This window comes from Hyla sarda, chromosome 2, assembly GCF_029499605.1.
Source record: "Hyla sarda isolate aHylSar1 chromosome 2, aHylSar1.hap1, whole genome shotgun sequence".
Classification (NCBI taxonomy): Eukaryota; Metazoa; Chordata; class Amphibia; order Anura; family Hylidae; genus Hyla; species Hyla sarda.
The window spans coordinates 200,961,012-200,981,602 of record NC_079190.1 but is presented as its reverse complement, the minus strand read 5'-3'; the positions used below and the strand labels follow the sequence as shown (position 1 = coordinate 200,981,602).

Genomic DNA, 20,591 nt, shown 5'->3' with positions numbered 1-20,591 from the left:
TGCCCTGAAAGCCAAATGGCGCTCCTCTCCTTCTGAGTCCTCCCACGCGGCCAAGGAACCATATATGGCCAAAGCGGGGGTATTTCCGAACATGGGACAAGCAGCTAAATAAAATATAGGGTGCATTTCTTTCAATATCAGAAGTGATGTACAAAAAATATGCCCCCCAAATGATGCATTTGTGAAAAAATGCAAATTTCGAATTTTTAACACTGACTTTGTAATAATTCCTGCCAAAAAACTATGGTGTTAAAATACTCACTGTACCCCCTAGCGAATACCTTGAGGGGTCTAGTTTTTAAAAATGGGGTCATTTGGGGGGAGTGTTCCTATGTTCTACCTTTTAATTTCTGCAAACCTTGCATAGCACACAAAAAAAGATGTACTTTTCAAATTTTCAAAATTTTCAAAATTTCAAGTTAAATTGTTAGGCTTCTAACTAATTTAAAATGTTAATTAAAAACAAAAAAAATGACGTCAAAATAAATTAGACATCTGAAAGTATACGTTTCATAAACTATTTGGTCAGTATGTATAAATATATGCACCCTATTAGTGTTAAAATATCAAAAATTCTAAATTTTTTGTAAAAATTTCATGATTTTTTGCATTATAAAAAAAAACTACAAATGATATCGGCTTACTTTTACTATGTACATGAAGGACAACTTGTGACAAAAAAACAATGTCAGAATTATCGTGATTGGCAAAACGTTACCAGAGTTATTCTCTAATAAAGACAGACATCCCCGATTTGAAAAAACAGGCCTGGTCTTTCAGGGGCGTACAGGTTTATTTGTATTGGTCCTTAAGGGGTTAAACACTGGTATGTTCTGTGAGTCAGGTTGGTTATCACAAGACCCAGTTACAGTAATGACGCGCATGTGTGCAACTGTGTGGGAATAAGACAGATAGTGCTCTAGGACTAGTGTTGGCGAGTATGGAAAAAAATTATGGAATTATATGGAAAAAATTATGGTGGAAAGGAAAGTAAAAGATCTTTGTGCAGATCTTTGTGCAAGAGAATAGTGATTACTGATGTAATACAATATTGTTAAAGCAATCGGCATAGAATACTGTATCAATATTTATTAATAAAAGGAAAAAAATATTTGATAGGTTCTACAGATTGCCTAACAAAGAGTTACACTACAAGAAATGAGGTCCTTGTCAGAAAAAGACTTACACAGTAATTAGAAATCTAATGAGCAAGCAGTCTGTAAAGACTCATTTTAGAATGTTAGGAAGAACTTATTTTCAGTACACAATCCAATTGATGAATGGAGATGCCTTCTACTGTATATTCACCCATGTGCAATATTACTACTGGGCTTGATAAACGTGCTTACTTTACATATATGAGCAATTTCCTTTCCACATTCCGAAGCTGCAGCTTTATTTCTGCTTTAAAAGACTGGTAAGCATCCTCTCCCCATATGGTGCAGAGTGAAGGGAATAAGCATGGGAGTTAAACATCATGGCATCATGGCAGTCATATTTTTATTTCTTCATTTATAGCATATTGCACCTAATCCTCTATTCAGAAGAGACACATGCTTCTCTTCTAAGTACTGAACGTGTCTGCCACTCAGCAAGGCAACGGACATTCCTAGTTTATTTCTTAGCAGCACAGAAAGTAGCCTGGAGGGAAATTGTTCTGAATGCTGACTGCAAGTGAATACAGTTGTTTTTCACTGCTCAAGTGATCAACAATCCTGCAAGTCTTAACTACAAACTGGAAACTAGCATCTTTTGGAAATTGCGGATCAGAGAGAAATTATCATGCATAAATTATAGCCAAGAGCAGAAATATTTTCTCCATAAAGTGAAGATGAACTTAGGACATGTGCGGCGTTTCTACCTGTAACTTAGAAAATACTGCAAAGGAAACCACCATTTTTACTGTGAATAGAAAATGAATTCTGTGAAGATTCCTTTAATTATATAATGTTATTCCCTCTAAATCTCCTGCTTGTCCTCTTGCATAAAAGGGGTACTCTTCCCCTAAACATCTTATCCCATATGCAAAGGATAGGGAATAAGATGTCTGATCGCAGGGGTCCTGCCACTGAGGAACCCCCACAATCTCGGCTGTGGCACACCAGACATCTGGTGCACGGAGCAAACTTTGCTCCGTGTTCGGATGATTGGCAATGCGGGGCAGAGGCTCGTGACGTAACAGTCATGCCCCGCTCACGACGTCATGGCCATGCCCCTTCAATGCAAGTCTATGGGAGGGGCATGGCCATGACATCATGAGCGGGGCACGATCACGACCGTGACACCACGAGCCTCCAGTGCTGAACCTGACACTCTTAACGAAAGCCGGGTGCAGCACAGAGATTGTGGGGATCCTCAACTGCAGGACCCCTGCGATCAGACATCTTATCCCCTATGCTTTGGATAGGGGATAAGATGTCTAGGGGTGGAGTATCTCTTTAATGATAACATTCTGATCACCTGTGGCATCCACTATAAGGGGCATACAAATCTGCACGGCTTACATTGTACCTAATAACAAAAACATATTTAATAAATGTCACCTAGCTCTGATTCTACTAGCTGCAATCACAACATTGTAGATGTTGGGTAGTATGGATATCATGGGGTTCAGTGTAAAAGCCATACATGGACCCTCAGTTTAGTTGTTATTGCTATCTCTACACATGTGTGTGTGTGTATTAATGTGCCCTATATACACCTGCATAGCAGAGCTGCACGGCTTTTCTCATACCTTTCCTCTGCTCTCCTTACCTTGACACATGCGGGCCAATTTAATATAAAAAATGTGCCAAATTGGCACACATACTATATACCACATTTATGTGTTTTAGTCACCTTTCGACACATCTAATAAAGGAGTGTGGCTTGATATGAAACAAATGTAGCTTATCTGAAAGGGGTGGGGCTTACTTTGAAATAGCTGTAGCTTATCTGAAAGGGGTGTGGCTTGAACTTGGCTTTATGTTCTAAAATTGTGCCATAAGTTTGGCACAGCATTCTGAAGAAACCAACCAATATTTGGAGTTATGTTAGACAAAAGTGACAAAGGGTGTACTAAATACTATGATCGATCTAGGCACATGTTTTTTACTGTCTAGTCTCAGTTTACAGTTTTTTTTTATTGTTTTACTTGAACTAAAAAAGCCATTTGTTTCCTATGTTAATAATGTTTTATTTTTTTTATTTTTTTTGTTATTCCACATGCATTTTTCAATTATTGAGTATTTAAAAAAAAATAAAAAAATACATGGACCCCAAAAATACAGAAAGAGCTACAAACAAAAAACGTCATTTGTAGTGACTTTTATATTTCATTTTTATCAAACATCTGGATGGAGAGTTAAAAAAAATGTGATGCGTAAACCCATCTAAAGTTTTGCAATAGTTGGTGCACTTTTATAGCTTTGAATTTATATTCAAAACGCTCAAAACAAACATTGATCTAACTTGGGCTCATTCCATTTTTTTAATGGTATACTCTCATTGATATGGTATGAGGATTTGACATATATCGCTCTATTAACCAAAACATAGATATTTGTTGGCAATATACATTAAAAGTAAAGAAAACATATTAAAGATCGCTAAAAACAACAGCAGAGCTGATTGTATTTGCTTTCCATGCAAAGCAAGCGGTGAATGTAATTATTTTGTCACAAGCGATTGCTTTTGTACAATTTGTGGGGATTCTACACCATACAACATCTATTGATTGCTTCATTCCGAATGGAGGCTCTAATTGCCATTCACTTCTGCATCATTTGACATTCATTTACAATACAGTAAGTTCATAATGAGCATTGTATTGTGCCTCCGCTGCCAATACCACCTAGGAGGGTATGACTGGCAGGAAGTAGGAATTAATGATAAAAGCTTTGCTGATGATTGCAAATTACAATAGACTCGGCTTTATCATACTGTAGTATAAGAGCAGTTTCATTTAGTAAAATGTGATAAATCAGTCGATTGCTGTTTGCTGAGATGGTTTATCAAAGGATAGAAAGTGTTTTATGTTGGAGAACGGTACAGGAAAATAAAATCTGTTATAGCTAATACAATTACACAGGTTTCTCTAATAGAGAATTAGTATTTAAACGATTACGCATTAAAATTAAAATGAATTAAGGATAGGCTAAGAGAGTTTACCATTAAGACCCAGGAGTCATGGCTGCTGAAAATAGCTTTTCATAGTCAGATGTGAATGATAAATGATATCAGTTCCTTCAAGGTGTAATAGCCATTAATAACATTTAAAGGCTACGAGTTGCAGCAAAATCACAGCTATACCATAACTCGCGTGTGACCTCAATGTTTCCCTATGGGCTTAAAAGTTACACAATATTGCAGCTTCCGTCTGCACATTACTTCACTTGTTAGGGCAGCAGTTTGTGCTCCTGAGCTGCTCACAGACTTCTGCCGTCTGTTCCTACATAAAATTGTACACAAGGGGAAGGCAAGTTTAGCATAAAAGCCAATATAAAAGCCTTCTTGAATACAACGGGCGCTAGGATTATCGATCATTGTTATGGTAGGGTATTTGAAAGCGGAGAATTTTTGCAATGTGTTTTTTTGGGATCCATGTGAAGATCACATTGGGGTTTTCGTAAAGGTAAATCACCCAATTAAACAAAAATAGCTTTGGTTCAAAGTAATTTTGTGGTCATCTTACACTTACAAATGTAGAAACTACATAACATAGTAACGTAGTTCATTAGGTTGAAAAAAAGTCCATCAAGTTCAACCTGTATTCCTAATGAGTCCCTACTGAGTTGATCCAGAGGAAGGCAAAAAACCCTTATACTAGAGGTAAAAATTTCTTCCTGACTCCAAATATGGCAGTCAGAATAAATCCCTGGATCAACCTTCTGTCCCTATAAATATAGTATACATAACCAGCAATGTTATGACTCTCCAAAAATGCATTCAGATCCCTTTTGAACTCTATTACAGAGTTCACCATGACCACCTCCTCTGGCAGAAAGTTCCATAGTCTCACTGCTCTTACAGTAAAGAACCCCTGTCTGTGCTGGTGTAGAAACCTTCTGTCCTCTAGAGGATGAGGATGCCCCCTTGTTATAGATACAGTCCTGGGTATAAATAGATCATGGGAGAGATCTCTGTATGGCCCCCTGATATATTTATACATAGTTATTAGGTCGCCCCTAAGCCTTTTTTTCAAAATTAAATAACCCTAATTCTGATCATCTTTGTGGGTACTGTAGTCCTCCCATTCCCTGTATTACCCTGGTTGCCCGTCTTTGAACCCTCTCCAGCTCCGCTATATCTTTCTTGTACACTGGTGCCCAGTACTGTACACAGTTTTCTATGTGAGGTCTGACTAGTGATTTGTACAGTGATAGAATTATTTCCTTGTCGTGGGCATCTATGCCCCTATTGATGCACCCCATGATTTTATTTGTGTAGGCAGCAGCTGCCGACTCTGGTCACTACAGCTAAATTTGCTATTAACTAAGACTCCCAAGTCCTTTTCCACATCAGTCATCCCAAGTGTTCTCCCATTTAATACATATTCCCAGCCCGGATTTTTCCTTCCCATGTGCATTACCTTACATTTATCAGTGTTGAACCTCATCTGCCACTTCCCAGCCCAAACCTCCAACCTATCCAGATCCATTTGTAACTCCATAGTGTTTACCGCTTTACAGTTTAGTATCATCTTATTCATCACAAAATTTGCATTGTCTTTATCTTATAGACCTTCAGAGCAGAAATAGCACCGATAAAAAATAATGTAAATCAAGTGAATGATCTGGCACATCAGTTCAACGCAACGGACATCCAGTTATCACCTTATATTGTCAGTCGCCTGGAAGAGCTAAACACAAGGTGGACGCTTCTACAGGTAAAGTGCTTTCTGCTTCTTTTATATTGTGGGTAGATATCTGAGTGTGCGGATAAACTGCTTTAATTGAAAATACTGTTCGTAGAAAATGATCCCTAAAGATTTGTAGTCTATCAAATGAAATCTCGTTTATTTGGATTATTGAATAGTACTGTATATTGTCCCTGGGAAAGTGATTTAAAATATGTGCATGTAATACATTATACAAAATAGTAAATATGGTACTAAAAAAGTATTGTTTGGTTGGTAGGTTAGGCAATTGGTTAAGTTTTTTTTTGTGATATACAGTGTTATCCTCTGATTAAGCGTTATGATCATGTGATTTGCATTGTGGGGTATCATTCTTATTTTTGCAGATATTTTTGAAAATGTGACCAACTTTGTTATGTTAAAGGTGTTGTTAAGTTTAAAAAACCAAATACTCAATTAAAGGGTAAATGTCATTAGTATCAACAGCACTAACCTGTTGGTACAGGCTTGTAGTGTGGGTGACACTGATAAAAATTGTCTTTCCTTTTTTTCGCTCTGTGGCTCCATTGATCCGCAATGCCCGTTTTTTTTCTTTTTTCGGTATATACTAATTAGCCTGTTTGGTGCACATGGGCCATTCCCAAGCCCCAAGTGCACTCTGACGTCCAGCCCACTTTCTTCCCTGACTGGCCCGCCTTATGAATATTCATATTCCTCCTGCCTTCAGCCTTTTTTCATGGGTGGACTTGGGATTCGGGAATGCCCCTCATGCAACAAGCCAGCATTTACCAAAAAAGCAGGCATTACGGACCAATGGCACCATGGAGCAAAGAAAGGTAAAGACCATTTTTATCAGTGTCTCCAGCACTCCAAGATTGTACTAGATTAGTTCCAGGAATAATGATGGCAGATTTCCCTTAAGAAATTCTGAAAAAACAGACCAGCCCCTTTCTTTTGGTGACCTTCATCTATAAGCTAAAGCAAAGAGCAGCCACACAGAGCACCTCTTACCCTTTGCATGCTCATGTATTATCTGGACAGACTAATGGTTTCATTGGGCACACAATCCTTAATTTCCTATGTGGTAAACACACACTTCCATATTGCAGATAACAGTTTATCTCTGGATGTCCCAGCAATGAAAAATTAATGTTAATCTAACATAATAGCAATAATAAGAGCAGACAACTCCTTTAACTGTCATTCTAATATGTCTGCCTGATACATTGTTTGCATTATCCAATAAAAGTTTTGTAACTTACAACAAAGTGTAGCAAATGGTGGCCTCTTATTTTAGGTCCAAACAGTGAGAACATGCTGTCATTTTTATTCTTTTCTGTCCCATTTAATGCTGGCCATGGGATTCCTGACATTCTATGTTTTAGACATATACACACAACTGTGTTTTTGTGTGACATTGCAAAGCTCAGACAGGAAAAAAAATCCACCACATAGTTATTGACAGAGCCGCTTTAGTTCAGGAGTGGGCTCAGTGCATATATTAACATAATAGGACCTTCTACCCTTTCTAAGACACAATAGGTTCCTTTATTTAAAAAAAAATGAATTGTATCAAGACAAAATGTTATTCCATTGTTTCTGGATCCTGATTGGGTTCCTTTGCAGTTTCTTAAAATCAAAAGCTGTATTCAGGTTTACCTTTAGAACTTCGGTTTCAACTAGAGTCAAAGAGTTACTTTGAATATTTTCATTTCACTTGATAATGGGCATCTTTAGACTGTTTTAGTCTATGAACTTCAACAAAAGGGTCTTACCTGTTAATGAGTAGCCCCTGAAAGAGCACCAGGGCAGTAGAGTTACAGGTGTGCTATCTCTCCCCTATACAATTTATAACTGGTTGTAATTTTCTTTCAACCTCTTAATATACCCTGGGTGCATGTGTAAATTCTTACATTTTATAACTGTTTAACTATGTTTACGTAATGTTTTTTGTGATGAATTTGCGCAACTTTACATTCATAACTTTTTCACACATAAAAGATGACTTGTTTGCCCATGTATCAACATTCCGCACTGATCCCATATTACATTATTAGGATGAACACAAAAAAAATGTTTTTTCTGTTAGTACGTACAAAGTTATCCTTGTTTTCTATTTTGAGGTATGATCTATATTCTATTTTCCACGTATAAAGATGTCACTGGTCGTAATTCGGATTCCCTTATAGATTGGAAATATTTCAATTAATTTTATAGGATTGTTTTGCAGTAATGATGTTACGATCTACATTACCTTTGCTCTGTTTATATTGATTTTATGTCCTGTACTTTTGTTATATGAACTGACACAAATTTTCTCTGTGTGTGATCCACCTCCAAAATTGTGAATTACTATTTCATACACAATTACAATGGCTCCCATTAAGTCCAACTTAAGTTATATTGTTTACTTTTACAGTTTTACAACTTTTACATTAGCATTTTCTCATATTTACTGTAACAATTTACTGGTTTTTATACCTCATTGATACAGTTATCTTAATAGATAAAAAATGTTCCTAATATGTGTTTGTCCATAACAAATGCATATTTATTTTCATTTTGCTTAAAGGGTTACTCCCTTGAGCTCCTGAACGCTGTGTGCGGGATTCTGTGTTCAAGCTTGCCCCCTTGTGATGTCACACCCCATCATGTGACATCACGTCCCGCCCCCCTCAATGCAAGTCTATGGGAGGGGGTGTGACGGCCGTCGCGACCCCTTCCCATAAACTTTCATTGAGGGGGCAGGCCATGACGTCACAAGGGGTCGGACATGAACACAGAAGCCCGTACACAGCGTTAAGGAACTCAATGTTCTGCACATTGGGGAGCGGAGTAACCCTTTAAGAGCTGGCAATAACTAGAAAACTATAATACTTAAACTTGAAATATACATAAAAAAAATAATTGTCAGCCACCATAATTCCTTCCAAAGTTTTTGCTGAACGTGCATGTTTAGTTTAAGAGAAAAAGGAAAATAAGCCACTGTCAGAATCATCTGGGGGTCTAATGGGCATTTTTAAATTCAGCATACCTGATCATTCTTTCCCTTGACATCTCCAATCGAGAGGCAAACCAGGAGGTTCCAATACAGATTAGGCTGCTTTCACACTATAAAATTCATTAGTTTTAAAGATCCGTTTGATGTTCCATTATGAAAACCCTGAAAATCGGCCATTAAACAGCCGTTAGAAAATCCCATACATCTGTTAGAAAATCCCATTTTAATCCGTTTTAAAGATCCGTTTGATGTTCCGTTATGAAACCCCTGAAAATCGGCCATTAAACATCCGTTAGAAAATCCCATTATAGTCTATGCGATTTTCTAACGGATGTTTAATGGCCGATTTTCAGGGGTTTCATAACGGAACATCAAACGGATCTTTAAAACGGATTAATTTTATATTGTGTGAAAGCAGCCTTAGACATCTGTCGATTCCCCTGAAATCAGCAGGTTTGGCCATGTTTTGCCTATAGTATATGGGTACCTTAAATTTTTTCACAGTCTAACAGGAAAAAAATTCAGTGTAACATAAAATATTAAGGTGCTCTAGGCATTAACTTGAGCTTTTCATTTTGGATTTTTGAAAGACAAGTCTTTAGTTGAGTATCATGTGTTTCACTTGCCCAAAATTGTACAAAGATGGCAAACAAAACAGAATCGCCCAATGAAAATATTTATTACAGAGTTATATATATTAATTAGTTATTTTTAACTGTACACTTTGCTTAGTATTAGCCTAGGGCCATTGCTTAGTAATAAAGGGGTATTGCGCCCCTTGACATCTTATCACCTATTCAAAGGATAGGGCATAAGATGTCTGATTGTGGTCGTCCCGCCGTTGGGACTCTTGCAATCTCTGTGCAGCACCCAGGGTTCGTTTAGAATGCTGGGTGTGGCTCTGGGGGCTCGTGACATCATGGCCACACCCCTCGTGACATCACACCCCACCGCCTCAATGCAAGTCTATGGGAGGGGGTGTGGCAGCCATAACTCCCCTTCCCATAGACTTATGGCCATGACGTCACAAGTCCCCGGTGCCGCACCAAGTGTTCTAAGCTGGATAGGGGATTATGCCCCTTTTTGTTGCCTGAATAAGGCTCATGACAGTACATAGGACTGCTGGTGGTATATAAAGCTTTCAGTCTTGAATACTTACTAGAGGTAGAGGGTGGCTTGGACCTGGTGCTGGATTGGAAATTTTAGGAGGGATTTTTTTTTATCTTATCAGTTTGAAGGGGCATAGGTAGTGGTGCTGGGTTTCTGCAGAGCATTCTGGATGTAGGAGTCCAGTGGGTGGTCCTACTCAGTGATTGGCAGCCTTTCCTGTTTAAGTGTTCATATTGAGAGAGCGGTCAGTCACTGATGAGGACTCCTAAACCCAGAACAGGGTTTTACATCGAGAAGTTACAAGGTACAGGGAATCTTTTCCCAATAAACTATATATCTATCTGCTTTGCTTTTTCTGCTTTATAATAGGTTACTTGCATAATAGACTGCATTTTCAGTGGGACCGGTCCCCTTTAAGTATATTTCCTACATTCTAACTAAAAGTTCACATCTTTTCTAAAATTATTTCATGGTTATGGTTTTTTGTTTTTTGTCTGCTAGTTTTTTCCTAGTAACAGTCCCCCCTTATTTCCTAAGCAGCATATTCTTTCTACCCATCTGTGCAAGGAAGTAAAACTATTCAGGCTGCTTCCCTTTGACTAACTTTGAATTGTTTTTGTAAGACCAGCATAATACCTTTAGAAATTAATCCCTAAATCCTGACGTCATAACTTTAATGCCACAGAACATATGTTTCTTTGTCAGAAGTGTGATCAGGCCCGTGTTAAAAGGCAAAGTGGGATTTTAAAACTTCAGCCCACAATACCTTGACATATTTATAATGATGCTAATAATGTATGGGTCTATTGTTATTATTATTATTATTAATAATAACATACATTATAAAAAGGCTTCATATTAATGTTATATTCTGTCATCTAAATAGTTTTGTTTTGTTTATTGCACTTATATTAATTTATTGTATATACTGTAATTTATTTTTTCCTATATATGCCCACACAGTTTATTATTCTAATTAAAACATACTCCTACATTACTTCTTATTAATTTACAAAACAGTATGTTCATAATTAGCAGTGCACTTTACCGCTTGTCTTGGCAGCGCCTCCTGGGACTCTGCATGCGTTCAGTCTCTGTACTCAATGTTTGACATTATTGTTCAATAGTATTTGCAGCTCTTGCCAGCTTGGACACCAGATATTAGGGGGGTGACAGCAGTGGTATACATGTTAATCACAGGGTGCAATAGCCACAAAATCCTATCACCTGTCCTTTTACCGGAAGGACGTCCACCCACCTTACCTGAGTAACCCACTGAAAACTTTTGTGATAAAGCCACCAGTCTACAGGGTTAGTTGGTTGAATGTAGTATAAAAATATGTCCATGTTATTTGAATCCATAGACGTAAAATAATTGTTGATGGGAAGATATTTTATAAGACAATGAACAGGTGAAATTCCCATTGGATATAGCTATGTTAGTTCTACGGAGGCTAAAAGACATCAACAATTCTTGAACTCCTCTCCTTTCCAGCAGGAGCAGTTTTGGTGTCATCTGTTCACTGTAAAGATCAGAGTATAGAAATTGAAGAGGAAGAAATCCAGCACAAAGATGCTTAAAGGGGTATTCCAGGAAAAAAAAATGTTTTATAGCAACTGGTTCCAGAAAGTTAAACAGATTTGTAAATTACTGCTACCAAAAAATTGTAATCCTTCCAATAATTATCAGCTGCTGAAGATGAGTTGTTCTTTTCTGTCTGGCAACAGTGCTCTCTGCTGACACCTCTGCTTGTCTCGGGAACTGCACAGAGTAGACGAGGTTTGCTTTGGGGATTTGCTTCTACTCTGGACAGTTCCCGAGAACGGTGTAATCAGGGAGACAGAAAAGAACAACTCAAATTCAGCAGCTCATAAGAACTAAAAGGATTAAGATTTTTTTAATAGAATTAATTTACAAAAAAACAACTCAACTTCAGCAGCTCATAAGTACTAAAAGGATTAAGATTTTTAATAGAAGTAATTTACAAATCTGTTTAACTTTCTGGAGCCAGTTGATGCATAAAAAATAAAAGTTTTTTCCTGGATAACCCCTTTAAGATCAAGGCTTTATTTCAGGCCAGCACACATGGACAGGTAGACAATGGCGCGTTTCTAGCGCAGGTGCGCTCTTAGTCATAGACTAAGAGCGCACCTGCGTTTGAAACGCGTCATTGTCTACCTGTCCTTGTGTGCTGGCCTGAAATAAAGCTGTGATCTTAAGCATCTTTGAGCTGGATTTCTTCAAATTGTACTGGTGTGCCGTCCAGCAATTACATCCGTTCTCCGTCCGATATGTTTGGGTGAGCTTGTATTGTCTTTTTTTTCCTAGATTATAGAAAAATACAGAAGTCATCAGCCAACAAAATTTTTAGATCTATCTGCATATGTAATGGCAAATTTCCTCAGTTACCAGATTCTTGTTCCTTGAGAGAAGAGGAGTCAGTGACTCATGGCAGATAGATTTTATTGAAGTCAAACTATGAGGATGATTATACTGAGAGATGGAAACAAACATGACTACAATGAGTCATAGTCATCTATGTATAAAGTCAAGTATAGACACTTTTATACACTGAACTGTAGTGCAATGTAGAGTTTTCCCTTAGTTATTGGCAGCGGCTCCTTTGTATGTAAACTCTGCTTTACAGCAGTATCCTCAGCAAAGCTGGTAACTTACTAGTATTCAGCAACATTGCTCCAAATGCCTTGCACAGATATAAGAGTAAGTTCACTCGTGTGTGGATTTTGCTGAAGCAAATCCGCAGCAGAAAATACGTGTTAGATCGTACCCATAGAGGAAAAAAAACGTGAATATTACGAATATGCGAATTTAGCGAATATATGATGAATATTCATTCATATATTCGTGAAATATTGCAAATTTGAATATGGCCTATGCAGCTCAACACTACTTACATGTACATCAAAATGTTGAGAAGTATGGTGCAGGCCAAGAAGCTGAGCCTACACCATATGCAATATGTGCTGACTATGTTAATTCTAAAACCAGCCATTTAACCCATCTAGCAGGTTACACATGGGTGCTCTCTATTTCACAATGAGCCCCCTACATGATTGTGTGGGGCTGAGTGGTTGACATGGCTGATGGGGTCCTGATAAAGGCCCTCAGGATTGAGACCTCTGGGTTTTGGAGACGTTACAAGTGCCATATTGGTAGTACCTCTCTTTGCACTTTAGATATCCGAAGATTACCTTTATGTAACCTCCCCTATTTATAAAATATGGCTTGACCATCAAGCTGGACCTCTCGCGACCTCCTGTTTGAATATTTAGTGTGTAATATTGTAATGCCTAAAGCTTGTTTTTATATGTTTTCCAAAATTGTAAAGTGATGCAGAATCTGTTGGCGCTTTATAAATAAATAAATAAATATTGTTATTATTATTATTATTATTATTATTATTATTACTTCTAATACACCCAGCTTTTGAGATACAGAATAATACAATGCAATAAAGAAATGTGTAACTGTATTGTGCACAGCACTCGAGAAAGACTCACTATTGTTTTTGACTTGAAACAGTGGCCTTTTTATATGCATTTGGCATAAATAAATAATTAACTTAAATTTTAGAATAAAGAAGTTGTCCTTCATTTGCTATATTTTCCTATTTAAAACATATAATTAGTGCAATTAGTAAACATAATTGGTGCAATAAGTGTTTTATTTGTTCAGAATATTAAGATATAGCTTAATGTCTAATAAGATTTACTGTAGTCTACAATAACAAATACATAACCAAAAAAAAAAAAAAATACATAACACAGCTAGACAATAGTGTTGGGCGCGAATATTCGCATTTCGAATTTTTATCCCGAATATTGCAAATTCGCAATTTTGTAAATAGTGCGAATATATTCGCTATATATTCTAAATTGCATTTTTTTTCTGAATAAGCGCATATGTAAATATTTGCATATTCCTTCTTTTCAATTGTGGGCGAATTAGAATGATGCAAATACACTTGCCAGAGGTTATCAACAACATCCCTAGCAACCAATAGTAAAGTTGCCCACCCCCTCACTGTTTTCTTCCTCGAATACGCGAATATTCACATATGCGAATATAATGAATACGTGAAATTTGCGAATATAGGATGAATATTCATCTATATATTTGCGAAATATCACGAATTGGAATATGAGCCATGCCGCTCATCACTACTAGACAACAAGATCCATCATATAGGGGGTATTCCAACTTTGTCAAATGTACTCCCACCACCACTGCTATTCTCCCAGAGTAAGACATCACGGGGAGACCGCTGTGGCCACTGATTGGCTAAGCGGAAGTGCACATGAAACCCCCAGACACAGAAAAGCGCTATCTGACTAAATTGGTTCTGGGAAAAAAGCCATGATAGGAGCAAGAAAGGTTTAAGTACATGTTTATACAATAGCCCTTCAATTCATACTGTGGATATCATAAAACTAGGTGTAGACTTTAGTCCCCATTGGACACATAAAAAACTTTTTTAAATATTTAGCTGCTTGTAGATGAATACATTCTTGTTCATGTTGTACATAGGGTTGCCACCTTTCTTGCAATAAAATACCGGCCATGCTAATTTGCATAATTGATATATGCATGACATCACAGGATACACATATGCGGACGGGGGGGGGGGCAATTTTGTCCTATTTTGATCCCTATAACTTTTTTAATTCTCCTTATACGGGCCTGTATGAGGGCTGTATGCATCCCGATCTGTAGTTTTTAACGGTTCCATTTTTGTTTCGATGTGACTTTTTGATCACTTTTTTTTTTTAATGAAATTCGGGAGTTGCAGTTAGTTACTAACTACAACTCCCATCATGCCCTGATACAGCCTGTGGCTCAGCAGCTGCCCCAAATGAAAACTACAACTCCCAGCATGTTGGACTATATAGTAGTATATAGTATAGGTCAGTGTTTCCCAGCTAGGGAGTGCCTCCAGCTGTTGCAAAACTACAACTCCCAGCAAGCCCGGACAGCCGTTTTGCAACAGCTGGAGGCGTTCTGGTTGGGAAACACTGGTATAGGTTATAGTGCAACATTCTGAGGATTGGAGGATTGGTTGGATAAATACCGGCCATTGCATTGCCGGTATTTTTAATATAACACTACCAGCAGGGTGGCCAAAATACCGACTGTGTTGGTAAAATACCGGACAGGTGGCAACCCAAGTTGAACAACAAAAATAGGAGGAACTAAAGCTGTTCAACTTCACAAGTAAGTTGTCCATTTTAGGACGTCGTCAGTCCTCAGACGTGACTCTGTCCTCCATCAAGTGAAACGGTGTCCCCCCTCCTCCCTCGGGCCAATCTTCATTAGGCAACAGCTGCAACTCCCTCCTTTGTCATCCTAAAGTCTCTCATCCGAAACTCCGTCATCCCTCAGACGAAAAATGTTCCTGCTGTGTAGCAGAGCCGAGTCAGTGTCGTCTCTCTGCTATACGGGTTCTGCTGTACACGCTATTCAATGTCAGCTCTGCTATACAGACTCTGTAGAACATGTAGTGTCTGTAGTACACGTGAAAGTTTCACAGTTTCGACTCTGCTGTGCGGCAGGAAGTTGTGTCTGAGGGAGAATCGTCTGAGGCATGACAGCGTTTTGGATTACTACGTTTCGGATGAGGGAGGAGGGAGTTGTGGCTGAAGGAGGATGGCGATTGGTGTGAGGGAGGAGGCGGGACGCCGTTTCACCTGATGGAGGACGGAGTTACGCCTGACGGCTGACGATGTCCTAAAATTTACACCGTACACAAGACATGCATCTAATCTACCAGTATTCAAATAATGCTTGTAAATATGTCATCCGACCCATAGCATTTTTCCAAGCTTAAAAAAAAGTCTTTTTGTGACATGAAAGCATCTGTCAGAAGATGCGATTGCTGCTTTTTTGCCGATTACTGTAGCTTTAAAATAAACAGTCATTATGTCAGCACACAACTCTTTCTCACTGAGGTTTCTGACAGGGGCCATAAATCAGTGGAGAACTTCACACAGTTCAGCTGCCTTGCCTGTCAGCTCACCCCAGATGCTCTAGTTGAGTCTGCTATAACTTATGCTGTTCACAGCTGCTTCAATAGTTTTGTTAACCCTACGCATTATCTGACTGCATAACTCTACTTAAAGGGGTACTCCCACGGAAAAACATTTTTTTTAATTAACTGGTGCCAGAAAGTTAACTAGATTTGTAAATTACTTCTATTAACCCCTTAACGATGCAGGGCGTAAGTGTACTTAACGCACCGGGACGTACATTTACGTCCTGACCATAACCGCGGGCATCGGAGCGATGCCGGCATCATGCGCGGCAGGTCCCGGATGTGGATCGCAACCAGGGACCCACCGGTAATGGTGGACACCTGCGATCCCGCGATATTTAATAGAAGTAATTTACAAATCTGTTTAACTTTCTGGCACCAGTTGATCTAAAAAAAAAAAAAGTTTTCCACGGGAGTACCCCTTTAACAATATGTCTGCTTTTGGACCCAATGAGCCCTCTTGTTGCAATTTGCATATCATTGGATATTTTTATTTAAAAAAAAACAAAGATGAAATTTCAGCTTATCTTAATCCTTCAGTTTCTCCACTTTTTACTAACTATACAACCTCTCGATAAACCTTTATTTCAGGACCATACACCATATGTGTATCTATTAAACATTTATATTATAAAGTGTCTTACTTGGTACATACATCTATTTTTAAATACGGTATAAATTGTACTGAAGAATACACAATACTATTCTCAAGGATTTCCAAGAATCCACATAATAAGAATACACCTACAGTAAGGTAGAATATTCTCAATTATCTCTCATGGTCAGAAGTAAAAACAACCACAGGAATTTTTTTTCTTAGACTGCATTGAAGATAGTCGTATTAAGAAAAGGAGAATGAGGAGAAAATATCAGGAAAGGCAAAGTTTTCCTTTGGGATCAGCGCACTCCATATGTAGACATAGTTTCCAATAACAACCAATCACAGCTCAGCTTTGCCTAAAGCCACGCTTAGTAAAAGCTGAGCTGTGATTGGTTGGTATGGGCAAATAAAAACAGTTTTTGTCACCAACAGATCTGGATTACTGTTACAAATTCTCAAAAGCCTACATTTCTTTACTGCAGTGTCACAGCTTTATTTGTCCGACTATTTAACTAGTAGCACCTGAGTGATATAAAGGATAAAGTGTTCACCAATTGTAAAGGTTAGAGAAAAAGGTCCACAGATCATCATAGTGAAAAAGGGTGCAGCACTGGTTAAAAGGGTTTCTCCAACAGGATAGAGAATAGCTATGTGATCAAGGGGCCTCCAACGATCTTAAAGGGGTACTCCAGCGCTTAGACATCTTATCCCCTATCCAAAGGATAGGGGATAAGATGCCTGATCTCAGGGGGGTCCCGCCGCTGGGGACCCCCGTGATCTTGCATTGGGCACCCCAGTTAAAATCAGTCCCTGGAGCATGTTCGCTCCGGGTCTGATTACCGGTGACCACGGGGCAGACGGCGTGTGACATCACTCCTCCGCCCTCGTGTGATGTCACGTTCCGCCCCTCAATGCAAGCCTACGGGAGGGGGCGTGACACGCCGCCGGCCCCGTGGTCGCCGGTAATCAGACTCGGAGCAAACATTCTCCAGGGACTGATTTTAACTGGGGTGCCCAATGCAAGATCACGGGGGTCCCCAGCGGCGGGACCCCCACGATCAGGCATCTTATCCCCTATCCTTTAGATAGGGGATAAGATGTCTAAGCGCCAGAGTACCTCTTTAACAACACATTGAAATTAAAATAGAGTGGTGCTCTCGCATGCCCACTGCAACTCCATTTTGTTCTGTTGGAAGTGATAGAGGTAACTGAGTACAGCTTTCAGCTGTTCCTGCATTCTCAAAGAGAATGAATGGAGCAATGGAGCACAAGTCAGGATGCCATTTTCGAGATTGCTCGGCACCCCCCACCCCCGATCAGAAAATTATTCTCTATGTTGTAGATAGGGAATAACGTTGACAGTTGGGAAAACCACTTTTAGCTCTGCAGCTACTTCCTTTATATTAATACTTACAGTCACCCACTGTGCAGGGTACTAAAACACAGCCCCCATTCAACTGAATGGAGCTCTCTTGGAGATCTTTGCATAATAAGAACACTGTTGTGGAGGAAATCTTCAAAACTGACATTTCTACCTTTCATTTCAGAGGATCCCCCCTGATCAGAATGTAAGGAAATTCCCATAACAGTTTAGGATGAAATACCCTTTGAAGGGGTACTCTGGTGGAAGACATTTTTTTTAATCAGTTAGTGCCAGAAAGTCAAACAGGTTTGCAAATTATTTCTATTTAAAAATCTTAATCCTTCCAGTACAGATCAGGAAGTTTTTTTCTTTTTGTATTTATTTTCAGTCTGACCACACTGCTCTTTGCCTCTGTCTATGTGAGGAACTGTCCAGAGCAGAATAGGTTTGCTATGGGGATTTGCTCCTGCTCTGGACAGTTCCTGAAATGGACAGAGATGTCAGCAGAGAGCACTGTGGTCAGACAGAAAATACATTCAAAAAGAAAAGAACTTCCTGTGGAGGATACCGCAGCTGATAAGTACTCAAAGGATTACGATTTTTTTAAAAAAAAGTCATTTACAAATCTGTTTAACTTTCTGGCACCAGTTGATTTAAAAAAAAAAAAAAAGTGCTTTCCACCAGAGTACCCCTTTAAGTGTAAGTTTTCAGAACTAGTCTACTAAAGCCATAATCCAAGATTGCGATCTACTGCCAAACATAAGGTTATTGCTGAATTTGTAGTTACTGCCCAAGTATATTTCTGCTATATATTTCTCAGTGTACACAGGAGCCTAAAGGGAACCTGTGTACCAAGTGGGGAAAGGAGCTCCCTATCTAAACTTTCTGTCAGTTTAATCCTGGCTGTGATATGAGCATCATTAATCACAGTATTCTCCGAGACAGACAAGCTACCACTACAAGGAAAGCACCCCTCAATCATGTTTAGGCTTTTCTCAAGCTATTTATGATAGCGATCACATCTTTAAAAAAGACTATTTATTTCCTGATATTTGCTGCCGAAATCAAGTTAGGAAATCTGAAATTGTTACAAACACCATGAAATGCTCTGTACCTGCAGAATTTCAGCATTGGGCCACTTTTCCTGTTTGCAGTTTTAGTTAAAGAATCATCTCTAAACTACCTGATAGTTAAATCAGTTTTGTCCTCACTTGTCTTGGCATTGTCCTTGGCAGTATATTTATTACCCGCTGTGTCACTGAATCCTCTGACTGTAAAGAATACCTGGTTGAGATATCAGGGTAGATAAAGCAATGAATTATTGCAGAAAGCACACTTTAATGACCTTGCCAACATTATCACTGCTATGCAAAACCTGCGCTGCTAAACAACAGCAATGATATTATAGGAGTTATGAACACTTTTCAGAGTCAATTTTTGCATGAGAGAGCTAAGAGCTAAGGATTCACAGTTGTTAGATTGTAAGTGGTGCAGCCGTTTCAATATTGGTGCTATAAAAAGTATGGTGGTTATTTCCTGAAACTACAAGTATTTAGGGGACTGAACATTCTATATATTGTCTAAGTGGTTGTTTATATGTGGTTGTTAAAGGGGTATTCCAGGCCAAAACCTTTTTTTTATATATCAACTGGCTCCGGAAAGTTAAACAGATTTGTAAATGACTTCTATTAAAAAATCTTAATCCTTCCAATAGTTATTAGCTTCTGAAGTTGAGTTGTTGTTTTCTGTCTAACTGCTCTCTGATGACTCACGTCCTGGGAGCTGTGCAGTTCCTATGGGGATATTCTCCCATCATGCACAGCTCCCGGGACGTGACATCATCATTGAGCAGTTAGACAGAAAACTTCAGAAGCTAATAACTATTGGAAGAATTAAGATTTTTTAATAGAAGTAATTAAAAAATCTGTTTAACTTTCCGGAGTCAGTTGATATATATATATATATATATATATATATATATATATATATATATATAAAGGTTTTGCCTGGAATACCCCTTTAATATTATTGCCACTAGAGTTTCAAGATCTGTAAAGGCAAAATGGTAAACCCTGTAATCCGTTCTTATGGGTTGGTTTAAAGAGTACCTGTCACCAAATAAACGTTTCTAAACTAACTCAGGCTATGTTCCCTAACTACTCCTAACACTTCTCCCACCTTTAAAATAAATTTCAAAGCTTTAAAAAGCTGTATATCATACCTTTCTTTTTGCTCACATAGTGCAATCTCCCAGCAGAAGAAAGTGGGCGTTTCCCAGCAGGCATGACATCACTGAAGTCTGCTGGGGGACCACTTCCGCCCTCACATTGTTGCAGTGCTGTGATGAATAGAAGACCTCAAGCTATTTGTATCTTTCAGTGAGGCTTTGTGTAGCTTTCAGTGAGGCTCTGTGCAGCTGTCAATCAAGCTCAGTGCATAGAGAAGCACTTCCTGAGTTTGGTCTATTACATTTTAAACATAATAATAATTTTAAAAGAAAGAGAATGGGAAAGTGTCTGCTAATTACACAAGGAACATTATATTAAAAGTTTTATTTGGTGACAGTTATTATTTAAGACTCAGTTCACATAAGCTTCATGGTTTTCATTCTACAATATCTTTCATGTGAT

The 20,591-nt window shown here is 38.5% G+C and overlaps 1 protein-coding gene across 4 annotated transcripts in view; it reads left to right on the top strand.

Annotated features, from left to right (window-relative positions):
• DMD (dystrophin) overlaps window positions 1–20,591 on the top strand; it is a 2,642,350-nt gene that overhangs the window by 2,121,360 nt on the left and 500,399 nt on the right. For all 4 annotated transcript variants that reach the window (XM_056556147.1, XM_056556148.1, XM_056556149.1 and 1 more), the window contains one exon: window positions 5,720–5,866. In XM_056556147.1, the coding sequence (XP_056412122.1) occupies window positions 5,720–5,866 (147 nt within the window). The remainder of the gene's footprint in view (window positions 1–5,719; window positions 5,867–20,591) is intronic.